At 43.4% G+C, this 13,535-nt stretch overlaps 1 protein-coding gene across 3 annotated transcripts in view; it reads right to left on the minus strand.

The window, feature by feature from the left end:
* Positions 1 to 7,716: 7,716 nt before the first annotated feature.
* ANXA3 (annexin A3) overlaps positions 7,717 to 13,535 on the minus strand; it is a 35,957-nt gene continuing 30,138 nt past the window's right edge. For all 3 annotated transcript variants that reach the window (XM_075606908.1, XM_075606896.1, XM_075606904.1), the window contains 3 exons: positions 10,981 to 11,039; positions 9,230 to 9,352; positions 7,717 to 7,907 (listed from right to left, as the gene is read on the minus strand). In XM_075606908.1, the coding sequence (XP_075463023.1) occupies positions 7,848 to 7,907; positions 9,230 to 9,352; positions 10,981 to 11,039 (242 nt within the window). In that variant the 3' untranslated portion in view covers positions 7,717 to 7,847. The remainder of the gene's footprint in view (positions 7,908 to 9,229; positions 9,353 to 10,980; positions 11,040 to 13,535) is intronic.

A 13,535-nucleotide genomic window follows, 5' to 3' on the forward strand; every position in this document is an offset into this window, starting at 1 on the left:
GACCGTGATCTCTATACACTGAGAGGCATCATGAGAGTGAAACTATGCTGACACACTCTCTGTCATTGAGTAGCATTTTTGTATACAATTCATATGTGTGTAGTTTCAACAGTGTTGCCAAATGTGCAGAACCCACTGCAGCTAAGATTTCATCACAGAAGCAAACACACTGTGAACGTTTGAAATTTGTCACACTATACCAATAAATGCATAGTTTGTCTCAGACCTTTAAGCCATGATTAACAAAGATTGAGATATATACCCATGATTAGGGTGTCTTTACTTCCCAAACCTCTGCATATACTAGCACATGGAGGCAATTTAATACCCATGACCTCTTGGTAGGAATACTATTTGACCTTAATAGAACAATTGGCAGATACTGTGTAAACAACAGAGGCAAGAGTTTTAACATTTTATTAGAGTGTTTTTTGATAGAAGAGTTTAATAAAATTTTATTATTTTTCATTTTTCCTTGTACTTATCTCCTTGGTGTTTGCATTATATATGCAATCGTGGGACACCTACTGTTTAGCTATAAGAAAATAAACATTAGGCTGAGTGCAATATAACGGGAATCTTTTTGGTGATCATCCTCTGATCACTTTTTTGCAAATACAATTGGTTCTTCCCCCTGCACCGCCATTTCTACTATATACTGAGAATATTAAGGTTGAGCAGGGATGACCCCCTTTCCTAATTAAAAAGCCGTGTCTATCGCAGGCTCCGGGGGTGGTGAGCAAGGAAGAGCGGAGCCAGGCCCAGACGGGATCGCGCAGGAGCAAGGCGTTGCCGGATGTCCTTGTGGAGGAAGAGGTCTCGATTTGGGACCCAACCCAAGATGGCGGCGAGGCACGTGCATGCACGGAGAATGTTCCTGATGACCAGAGCGGGGTCGAGTGGGAAATGATCGCGCCTCTACGGTCGAGCAGCGGAAGCCGGTCGCCTACGTCGAGGAGGAATGGGCGATCGATCCGGAGAGTAAAAAGTCCCAGCACTAGCGAAGAGACTTTGTGGCGGAGCTGAGCCAGGTATTGCTGAGGAGCAGGTCGTAGCCCTGCCGATGCCTACTGTCCGGCCCTATCCCCAAACCCCGTCCACTCCCAATGTTAGCCCCAAGGCCTTAGATAAAGTCCCTGTCCCAGTCGTTTTCACGTTTGGGTCATCTTCTAGTCTAGGGATGTCAGGGGATTCCCGGGTCACTTCCGAGGAACGGACTGGGAGCCTGGACTGGGGAACGTCCGATGATGGATCGGTGGGAGGAGGATTTCCAGACAGGTGTCGGTGTCTAGTGACTGTCCTAGTGCGTTGAGTGTCACAATTGGGAACAAGTCGCGGCACCGGGGAATTGCGGCACCATCTGAGGTTACCCTCGGGGTATCTTCTGGGGGGCCCGAAGAAGAGGAATCCCTAGAGTCAGGTCAGGAAGAGCTCAGGGAAACTAGATGGTGGGCGCCGTTGTATGAGGGCTATGTAGCATGGCTTGATCGCACCCGATTCATTCTGGAAAGAGATGGGGTGGTAGATCACTGGTGGACTACGGGCGAATTTGATGATGAGGCTTACCTTAAAGAGTGGCAAATGAGGTGGGGTAAGATTAGGCGAGGCTTAATCACGCCAAAGGGTCCCGAGGGATTAGAGGATCCAGTGGATTCAGACGAACCCCTGTCATGGGTGTAGATCTGTGTATATTCACATTCACATTGGTCATATTACCGGGAAATATTTATACATTCATGTATGTTTCCTGGTCTCTCTAACCCTGTCTGCTATTATAGATTATTATTATGTTAAAGACTCATTCATGAATTTGATATATTCCGACATATGTATACCTTTTTATGTATATATTTTTATATATATATTTTTATTTTATAAAATAATATTACATATATTGTTTTTATTTATATTTTATCTATTTTTTCCATATGAGCTTTTAATAGATATAAGTGTTGAATTTTTGAGCGTAACAAGTTCATTAACTGCATATGAGTTGTCTTCATATAAAGCTTCTTGGTTTCTATGTCTATTTCATGTAGCTTTCTGTTTTAGATCTAGATTGTTGTTCATATTGTGACCTTCGATTATATTTAGCATTGTAATTCCATTGGCCATAAGGTAACCCTAATGATTGTACCTATGAGGATTGAACTTAATGGTTGCTAAACAACAATAGGGTTTATATATCCCGCCATGTGAACTCTCAACCCATTCCCATTTGAGAAAGTCGCTGTTGCGACGAAACGCATCAGGGACGTCACTACGCAATTACATCACGACACTGCGTCACTATGGAAGTGCGCGATCTGGTTGGGTCGCGCTGGATGTTTTTACAGACCGTTTGTTCTTCTGAGCCGTGTGAGACACCTAGCCGAGCAGCTAAACACCAACGAAAAGGTTACATCTGGTGTTCTACAATCTTTATTGACTGCAAGCACGGAGTATCATCTTCCCTGTGGATTTCGTCCTTGGATTGCGGTGATATTGCAGCTTGGTGGTGATATGATATTTCACAATTGTGCATTTGTATTTGACATCTTGTCAGTGCGATTCTTATCCCTCCCCTTCTCCCACCCCCAATCCAATAAATTGTTACTTTTTTACGCTATGGGGCGTGCGCTCTCTCCTCTTTTCTTTTCTACAGGTTCCAGTGGATGTGGTTCATCCATTTGAGAGCAGCCTGAAGTTCCCCTTCTATTGGATATAACTACATATATTCTCTGGACTTCATATTGGGACTGGTTCTATATTTTTATATATACACAATAGTATTGCATTTTTGCTCTATTCTTTTCTTTTACTAGTTCATTTGGTCATTGTGTTATTATTAGTTGTTTACAATATTTTATTCACATTTGTGGTGGTTATCACTTAATTTGTTCACGAGTTAATATATATTATATTTTTTATATGTTCACACTATAGTACATTAATCACATAATCACTGGCGCTACTCTTTTTGTTTGTTATATATATATGCAAAGTGAACAAAAAAGTAATAGTGCGCAAAACTAAATTGTGACGTGATAAGTGAAGGATATGTGAAATAAATAAATAAATAACTTAACCTAGGATTGAGCGTCTGCAGCTGTGATGGAATGGGGGGGCTCAGGATCCCCCTGGAGCTAGCAAATGGATACAAAAAAGACACAGCGCACAACGCTCATAGTGCATTACAAAATATTATTGACATATATAATAAATGGGTGAGTAATGTGCGTACATCAAATGCAATAATAACGAGCAGTTTCGGGATATTTTACCCAACGCCTCCGGAGACCAGAATAGGTGTCCTTGCAGGAGTGATGCTGCTGTCCTCGATATTGCAGGGTCCTATTGAAATTGGTGTACAACCTCTGCTGTTCCTTGCTCCCCTAAGCACAGGTAGGCTGGGAGATGCTGATTCCTGCAGTGCTTCAGCAGGGCAGTCTTTGGCATCAGCTGGGCGCCAGCGCTCTCCTCCATGTGAAGCGCTTCCTGGATCGTGACGTCACCACGGGGATTTCGGCGCCACTCACAAACAGTCAAAGTCGCGCACTGGGGTGCTAGTATGAGGCTAGAACACTGGTAAACCTTGTCCTACGCGTTTCGAAACGGAACGTTTCTTCTTCAGGGACTAGTACTGAGTGGACGTCACGATCCAGGAAGCGCTTCACACGGAGGAGAGCGCTGGTGCCCAGCTGATGCCAAAGACTGCCCTGCTGAAGCACTGCAGGAATCAGCATCTCCCAGCCTACCTGTGCTTAGGGGAGCAAGGAACAGCAGAGGTTGTACACCAATTTCAATAGGACCCTGCAATATCGAGGACAGCAGCATCACTCCTGCAAGGACACCTATTCTGGTCTCCGGAGGCGTTGGGTAAAATATCCCGAAACTGCTCGTTATTATTGCATTTGATGTACGCACATTACTCACCCATTTATTATATATGTCAATAATATTTTGTAATGCACTATGAGCGTTGTGCGCTGTGTCTTTTTTGTATCCATATATATGCAAAACCTGCACAATGCTCTACACAGCGGACACAATACAAATACTACACAGGAATCGGGAATACAAAATCAGAGGATGGTTCACCTGTTCCTCCAGCAATGTCGTGTACCTCATCATGTGCATGAAATGCCCAGGGGGCTGCTACTACATAGGTGAGACAGGGCAGGGGCTAAACAAGAGAATGAACCTGCACCGCCACAGCATCACACGCGGAACAAGAGAAAGTCCTGTTGGCGAACATTTCTCTGACTCTGGCCATAAGATGAACGATCTGAGGGTTGCCATACTCAAAGGTAATCTTAAAACACCGAAAGAGAGACTGTTGCATGAATACAAATTTATGCAACTGTTCGGGACACTTAGCAGTGGCCTAAACAGAGATTGAAATTTTATGAGTCATTACTGACTCAAGTGAACTCTCTTCCCATGAGCGCTATAGGCCAGGTCTGTACATACTGTGCTATATGTATGCACACACAGCTGTCTCTCACACATACTTATACTCCTTGTTTTTCCATCCCTATACACCAATAGGGATCACATAGTATCCACACACACTTTTAGTTGTGCTACTAACTCTCACATTTCCACAACCACCCACACCATTTATATCCACTCCCACTCCACACACACCTTTTGTAAAGCACTGTATATACTGTGGGCTCTCCATTGAATTTTTATTCACACTGATACACATACACACTCTTTCATCACTTGCTTTCAGGAACCTTTTGACACCTCCAGGCATAAAACACATCCACACCGGGGGAAGGACCAGCACAGATAACATTCCAATAGACACTGTTTATAGTATAGCTTTTGCTTGCTTCATTCATTGTAACATCGCCGGAAGAAGAGATCAATGTATCTCGAAAGCTCGCACAAATAAAAGCAATTCGTTAGCCACAGAACGGTATCATCTATTTATTTTTTGATTATTGAAGCTCGGCTAACACGGTACTGTTATACTGTATATACATACATACATACATACTGACACTAAATTGGGTGACTGATTGATTGGGAGACTGTTTGATTGGTTGGGTGATTGACTGGGTGACATTGATTGAGAGGGTGTCTGTGATTGGACTTGTGTCCAATAGAAATAAAGCATTGAATGTATAAAAAAAAAAAAAAAAAAAAAAAACAATACTTAACACACACACACACACACACACACACACACACACACACACACACACACACACACACACACACACAATACTGACACTAAACTGATTGATTGGGAGGGTGACATTGATTGATAGGGTGAATTCTTGGAGAAGGATTTAGGAGTGCTTGTAGACAGCAGGCTTAGCAATAGTGCCCAAAGTCATGCAGTAGCTGCAAAGGCAAACAAGATCTTATATTATATTAAACAGGCAATGGATGGAAGGGAAGTAAAGATAATTATGCCCCTTTACAAAGCATTAGTAAGACCACACCTTGAATATGGAGTACAATTATGGGCACTACTCCTTAGAAAGGACATTAGACAAAGAACTAGAGTGCAGAGAAGAGCCACCAAATTAATAAAGGGGCTGGACAATAACTTATGAGGAGAGGCTAGCTAAATAAGAGATTTACATTAGAAGAGGCATCTAAGAGGGAATATGATAACTATATACAAATATATTCGGGGACGCTACAAGGACCTTTCAAAAGAACTATTCATCCCAATGGCAGTACAAAAGGACTCGGGGGCATCCCTTAAGGTTGAGAAAAGGGTTCTTTACAGCGGAGGTGCACAACCTGGGGGGCGTGGGAGGGCGGCGGTTGCAAAGGTCCTTTGCTCTTCCCTAAGGCATTTAAATGAAATGCTGGGGAACGCGTGAGGCCTCTGCAACTCCCAACTTACCGTGATTCATACGGCTATGTGACATGTCGCCATGGCAACACAGTGTGACGTGACCCCACCGCATAATTTGACACAGCTCCAAGGTGGGGAGGGGGGAGGCGTGAGCACCGTGGCAGGCAAGACAGATGGCACAGCAGCACAAGTTAAGTAAGGGCAGTTAAAATGTGGAATTCATTACCCATGGGGACTGTGATGGCAGATACAATAGATTTGTTCAGCAAAAGGTTAGACATCTTTTTAGAAAGGAATACAGGGATATACCAAATAAGTAAACATGGGAAGGATGTTGATCCAGGGAGAAATCTGATTCCTTCCTGACTCCAGGAATGGCAATTTATGTTTCCTCTTGGGAGATTTCATTGCATATGTCACTGGGTTGTTTTTTTTTATTTGCATTCTTCTGGATGAATATACTGTAAGAACAGATATAGGAAAAAGTATCTGTCATCTAAATTTAGCATGGGTTGAACGCATGTCATGTTTCAACCTCATCTACTATATGCAACCTTGCAGAGGAGAAAGGGGATTTGACTAGAGTCGCCGTGTGTATTGCTGCATATCCAAGTCACGTGCTCACATGTGCGGTTCATGACAGATGGTATATTGGGATGGAGTGAGGGACGATATTGTTCATTTGCGGGACCTTTGCAAAGGTTTAAAGTGGGCCAGCTAGTGAGCTGTGTATTAACCCTTGTCCCGTATGCAGATCAAGTGCTGAGTGGTGCGCCGTACGGGACACTGGATAAATACAGGCAACATGCTCTTCAGTAAACAAAAATGGAAAAATATTGATGATCCCATCAAAAATCTGTAAGTTCTTTATAGCAGGGGTGCGCAAACTGCGGGTCGCAGCGGTTAGAGGCCCCGCGCTCTTCCCCAGGGCATTTAAATTAAATGTCAAGGTGGGTGAGCAAGGCCTCCAACTTCCCTTACCTGGTCCCTGCGGCATCTAGCAGCACGTCACCATGTTAACACGATGGGGAGGGGGATAGGGGGGAAGGAGAAACACACCAACATTCTCTCTTTTTATTATTATTATTGGGGGGGGGGAGAACAACACATCACTACAATGGTGGAACAGGGATATCCAATGAACCGAGTTCACACTAGAATTGTCAATTCTCACGTTGGCAACATGAACCATTATCTGGTCATTCAGATTTTTCGGCAGCTAAATCCAATAACATTTCCCTTTGAGACTAGTTAAAATAAAAACTTTTACTACCAAAGTGCACATTTACACATATGCAGCTGTACAAGATGAAATCTAAAGTGAAATTCTTGATATCCTTATTTTCCACGAGTTAGGTAGTCTTGGATTTGTGACGTTATTGATGACACGGAAAAAAATCACTGTTGGTCAATCTGGTTTCTTCTTTTAGAGCAGCACAAGCCACAGATGAAGGGGGGGGGGGGGTTGAAACAAAACAACAAATCTTGATTCCGGTTTGCAAACCGTGTCTTAAATAAAACCAACATCAAATTTAAGACGTCTGCTTCCCAAAGGGGGGGGAAAAAAAATCCAGATCTCATTAATTTTTATTTTCTCTATTGTACCACTGTTTTAGTGCACATACAAGTGTTGTGAAAAGTTTGTGCAAATCTTTCCGCTCCCAATTCTGTGCAAGCTTTAAAATATATGTGTCATTAAAAAAAAATGTGGACATTTAAAATCAACTCAGAGACCAGCATTAACAGTGGTGGCGAAGGCATGTTCTGTCTAGTTTTATAGACTTTGCTTAAAGTCCTTCCAAGCTTCTCAGTGCATTGGGGCTTTAATGGAAAGTTTAAAATGCTTTGTAACAAAAACATTTTATGACCAGCATATTTAGAAACAAAACACCAAAAAAAAAAAGACGCAATAAATTGGCATATTTGTTTATTTAGAAACGGTGCTGTAGTTACATGTATGATCAAACATCACAAAACACAAGGTAGATACGAGTATGTGGTTTAAAACGCACATTGTTCTGCAGGGTTTACGATGTTCTCTTTAATCATCAGCACTGCAGAGTTTTAGCAGCGTTGCCTCGTAATGCCCAGAGGTATCGGACTGCACGGAAAAAGAAAAATAAGTAGTACTTTGAGGGGGAGGGAGGGGAAGAGAGAAACTATAGATTACGTGAGGGATTCAACAGAAAGGGAAACAGTTCCTAAAATGTTTCAGTCTCAAGAAAGGTTATGGATTCAAATATTTGTACTCGCTCATCTCATTTCTACATAGAAACATAATTTGAACCCTTTTCTGATCTATAAAAGAAAACATTTTAGAAGGCTCTTTAAATAAACTGGCCATGCAGCGACTGATCTGGAGACTAATTTAACTTTAAAAAGGACATGTATAATATTTTTTCCCCCAAACATAGTGCACTTCGGTGGAAATGGAGGTAAAATGTAGAATGATTTTTTAATTGTTTTAAATGTTTATAAACTATGAAATCTTTACAGTATTTCAAGATGTAGGCTCAATCAATGGGAGCAGGTCTTTTTTTATACGAAGAAATGCTCTACTCATGCACATACCGGGATTCCAATTTGTTTTATTGTGATCCTGAAATCTTTCACTGGTTTCCATGCCAGAGAAATACTAAGGCCGAGTCCCCTGTTCCACTGACCGCGCTCATGCTTGGAGAGCGGTGACGTCACCAACTCTCCAAGCATGAGCGACGGGTGTCCCTGCTATTTCGCAAGTGTGCTCCGTGTGAGTGGGGACAAAAATTGAAATAGCCAGAAGCAACCTCGCCAAGCACTGTGCTCAGAGGCACAGGGGACTCAGCCTTATATGTCTTAGGACTATATGGAACGCTTTTGTGAATTGCTGATAAGCGGCTTTGACCGTTTCAGTGTAGCCTCGGAATGGAGAACTCTCCTCCGTTAGGTAGGAATCATTCGGTTCTAGCACAACTGCCTATTTGTATTGTTCTTTCTGCAGTTATCCTTTCAGGAATGCATTTGCAAATCCATAAAATTACAACTGTTAAAGATTGCAGACATTCAGTTTTGTCTGCTCTTGTTGACAGACAAGTTCTTGGGATGGACAAGCAGTATGGGAGATTGAGAGCAAGTGTGAGGCAAAGAAACATTTATTGTGTGCGCTCAGTGTCATTGTGCCAAAGTATTTTGCTCAAGTTTGTCCCCGTGTACAGTTTACAATTTGGGGGGTGCCCATAGAGGGTGAAGTTTTAAAAACTCATTCATAAAAAACAGCCATGTATAAAATGATATTATACTGCGCCACAATCCTGCATTAACATCCCACCTACTTGAATAGGAGCGATCACCTACATTGGAGGTTAGCGATTCTCCCCTTACGAATCTGCAGTTAATGGGAGACTCTTACTCAAGCTCTTTTCCAATCTGATTACAAGTTCTTACCTTGATAGACGAATACAAGGAGTATCCCGCAAGCTTCTTATACTCAGTACGGATATCCAAGAGATCAATTTCTGATCTAGAAACCATTATTCTCGTCAGAGTAAACTCATCTGTGCCGGCCCCCTGTAATAATCAAATACAAGCACATTCAGCAATGTTGCACAGGTTGTTACTAGAAGTACAGCATATGCTGCGTTTTAACGACGTGTTTAGTTACAGGTCACCAAGTTCTTCTATTCCAACCTCTTTTCTACCTGTAGGTTTTACAACATCTCTGCACAAAATGATTTGCTGCTCAAGTTAGTGCACTTCCCCCTAAATCTAGAAAGGAAAAATAATGACGCATTACTGAATACACTTATTACAGTTCACTTTTAATCCGCGAGAGGTTACTTGACTATTTTTTAAAAGCCCTTTATTTTTCAGTTGTTCTAAAGTCGCACAACCTACAGTAGATCAAATGTAAATTGGACTCAAATATTTTTTATTTAATTAAAAAAAAAAAAAAAAAAAAAACAGTATTGTCTGAAGAATCCGACCACGAAAGATACAAAAAAAAAAAATAAAAAAAACCACCTGTATTTGGTGTGTACTGTATAGCAACTAAATATGTTTGCGCCGTTTTTCATAGACCCACCTACATTGGGCACATGAAAATAGGTACGGTACTGTAGTTCCTCTGTCAATGTGGGATACAGGAGCTTACAGTCAAATGAGGACCCCCTATGAATGCACCAACAATGCAAAATGTATGTTATGCAAAAATCATTTAACAAAAAAAAAACCAACACACTTATTACTGGACTATTTTATACCAATATACAGTACACAAAATAGAAATATTGATTAATTATCAGTGAGTTACAGCAAAGTTATCAACTCCGTCATTAATCTATAAACTGCAAGTGGCTGAATGTTCTGAGCTGTATCCAATGAAAGGCAGGCAGTGGTCCAGCCCAATCTATATGTTAAGGGAAAAGATGCTGGGAGGAGGAGGGGAGGGAGGGAGGGAGGAGAAGGGGGAGGAGGGAAACAGGAATTTCAGGCCTAAATAATAACGATGTTATATTCTCTATATAATATATATTCAGAATTTAACTAGATAAGATAAGTAATTTAGTACTGTTTTAAGTTCGAAATTATATTGGGAAGTTATTAGCTGCATCTGCAAAGATAAGATAAAATCAGTCTGAAGACTGGCAGGTGTAGAGGTTTTAAACTTTGTATGTTTAAGGTCTGCTGAGTTGCAACAGTTTGGAATAAAGGTTAAATAATTTCACATGAAATTCTCCACTCTAACACCAAATTCCATATGCCTGAATGATGCACCGGACTGAAATGATGCTGTAAAAGATATATTTTATATCGTCTCTGAATAAGTTGAGAAAAGAACCGGACCGTGGACTATTTGAGATATATTGAAATGTGGGACATTTATTTGCACCCATATAATGGGAGGAGGGAGATTAGGGTCAGTCCATGCTGTCCAGTAATACATTGGTTCTCATACTTTGTGGATTACTTCACTTCCTCTGCTTACCCATTGAAATTAATCTTCAGTGTACAGTTTGCCTATATTTTTTCCTTTGGCCAATCAAATTTTTTTTTTTTTTTAAATGTGAAATGTTCAGATAGCCTTATGCCTCATTTTCAGGGAGAGACCCCTCCAAAATAGGAAATAATGCTTTAAAATGTACATGCATTGTAAAAGCGTGCCCTTTTTAAGGTTATGAAGATGAATGTTAAAATACCTTAAGAGCTTTGTGTAGTCTTTCAGCAAAAAAAGCAGGAGTGCTTCTTGCACATTTGACTGAAAAAAAATACAGAGTTTGTAGTTAGTTTTACAGCACATTACCCACAGATTAATTAAGAGGTGCACAAATCATAGTAATTTTGCGCACCAACAAGAGCCAAAACTTGTATATTTAAAGCAGTGCTACTCCAGAACACACCTTGGTAAATATGGGTATTTATGGCCCAATCCTCTAAGGGCTCTCCCAGCACAGGTACTTTATGGAGAAGCCCATCATTGTTGACATCACTGCTGTCATTTACTAAGCTATTGCAGCCATATAGCTGCATCCACCTTTGTTGGGTTATCCCATCCCTCTGTCGACTTGGCTTCAAAAATCATACATCCGTGTAAATTTCCTATTGATTAATTTCTGATGATTTCCTTGATAACCTTATGGATTGGAAAAGTCTTTGAATTTGACATCCTCCAAACATATCAGCTTTCCGACATGAAAGATAGTCTTTGTCAACTTGGAAAATATATACAGTATACTGTATCTCTTGCCACTTTTATTAGTGGCTCAACTAGATTAAGATCAAAAAAGATGTCTCATCCATTCCGTCATCCTCTTCAGGAACAGAAAACAGTAACTAATTCAACTGGGCTTACCTTAGGCCAGTGTTTTTCAACCAGGGTTCCTAGGAACCCTTGGGTTCCCCCCCGGCATCCCTAAAGGGTTTCTTGCAATTCTCAGTTAATTTGGACGAAGAAGAAGAAGACGTAGGTTGGAAACCACGGCCTTATGAAAAGTAGGCTTACGCCACGGATATCGTAGGCGGGCGCCTGCCCCAGAGGTGATCTATGGGATGGGGAGATGCAACGGGGAGGCGTGCCGGGACATCACGTGAGCGGTTTGCCCTCATTGGCTGAACCGTTCACGTGACCCGGCCGTCGCGCGACAAAATAATTGTGTCTGCCCGGGAATCTTGCATGTGGTCGCACGCTCTATGGCCTTCCTCATTGAGGTACAGCCTTTTGTTTGCGCCGCATGGACTATGGATGTGGCCTTAGGAGGCAGACTCCATTGTAGAGATTAAATTCAGGCTCAGATTAATTAAAAAACTTCAGCTGCTCCTATGACGTTCAGGGCAGCACAGAACGCTCCCTGCCTCATACTTCCTGGTTTGGTCACATGGTGTAGTGACATCCGATCGAGCGAGACTGGGCCTCTGAGCCCGCGTTTTGAAGTTCAGGCATATGCTGCACGTCCTTGCCTGAGCAGGCACTTCAGAGCAGCCAGCTGAATTTGCCTCTGTTCCTGCAGAGCGGAGGCACATGCCCTGTCCCCACGTGGCAGCATTTTCCTCCGCTGCTGCCTGTGTGGCCTTTGCAGCATATCTTGTTCCAGGCTTCCCCCATGAGTCAAGCAACCGCCGGTGTGCGAGAATCGGGTCCTCAGCGAGAGACTACCGTGGTTAGGACAGAAAAAAAGCTGTGTGTGCTGTGCACGCGCATAGTAAGTGAAACTTCTTTGACTTTTGTCACAGAAATTGTATTTGTGTTGGTGATGTTTTAATTAAAAATCAAAATACAATTTCATTGACAAAACACAAATAAATTTGACTTAGAATGCGCGTGCTCGGCACACATCCCCTGTATTAGCTATTTGCACTAAGTGTGAATTCCTCGTGTGCGCGTGTGACTGAGTGCGCGCGTGTGACTGAGTGCGCGCGTGTGACTGAGAGCGCGCGTGTGACTGCGTGTGACTGCGTGTGACTGAGAGCGCGCGTGTGACTGCGTGTGACTGAGAGCGCGCGTGTGACTGCGTGTGACTGAGCGCGCGTGTGACTGAGAGCGCGCGTGTGACTGCGTGTGACTGAGAGCGCGCGTGTGACTGAGAGCGCGCGTGTGACTGACTGTGCGTGTGTGACTGTGCGTGTGTGACTGTGCGTGTGCAACTGAGTGTGCGCACAACTGCGAGCGTGCGCGCGACTGTGTACATGACTGAGTGACACAGGGTGTGTGCGTGTGGCAGTGTGTGTCTGAGTGCGCGTGTGTGTGACACAGGGTGTGTGTGACTGTGTGTAACACAGGAGGTGAGTACGAGTATATATGAATGACGGATGGCAACGCTGGGCCCCTCCTCCACCTTGATCGGGTGCTCGGTGTAGCAGGAAGAGCCCTCCCTGTAGTCCTCCTGTGAAGTTGTCCTGGAATGACTCGGGCCCCCCCACTTCCCCAGGGTGGGGCGGCTCCTCGTCTTCCTCCTCGGCCCCCTCAGCTCCTAAGTCTCCTCCGCCTGCTCACCTCCCCTGCACGGGGGTCCAGGGGGAGAAGCAGGATCCCGGGACTCGGGTCGGGCAGGATCCCGGCACGTCCGCCTCCCCCAGATATCCAGCAGGGTCTCCATGTCAGACAGACATCCCGCCGGGCAGGGGGTCGGTGACCGGCCCGGAGATGAGCTACCAGCAGGAGGCAGGCATGTCCGTGAGCGTCGCCATGACTACCGCATGCGCGGCATGTCAGCGGGTGCGGGGAACAGCGCATGCGCGGCAGCGGACGTGTGGGGGG

This window comes from Ascaphus truei, chromosome 1, assembly GCF_040206685.1.
Source record: "Ascaphus truei isolate aAscTru1 chromosome 1, aAscTru1.hap1, whole genome shotgun sequence".
NCBI lineage: Eukaryota > Metazoa > Chordata > Amphibia > Anura > Ascaphidae > Ascaphus > Ascaphus truei.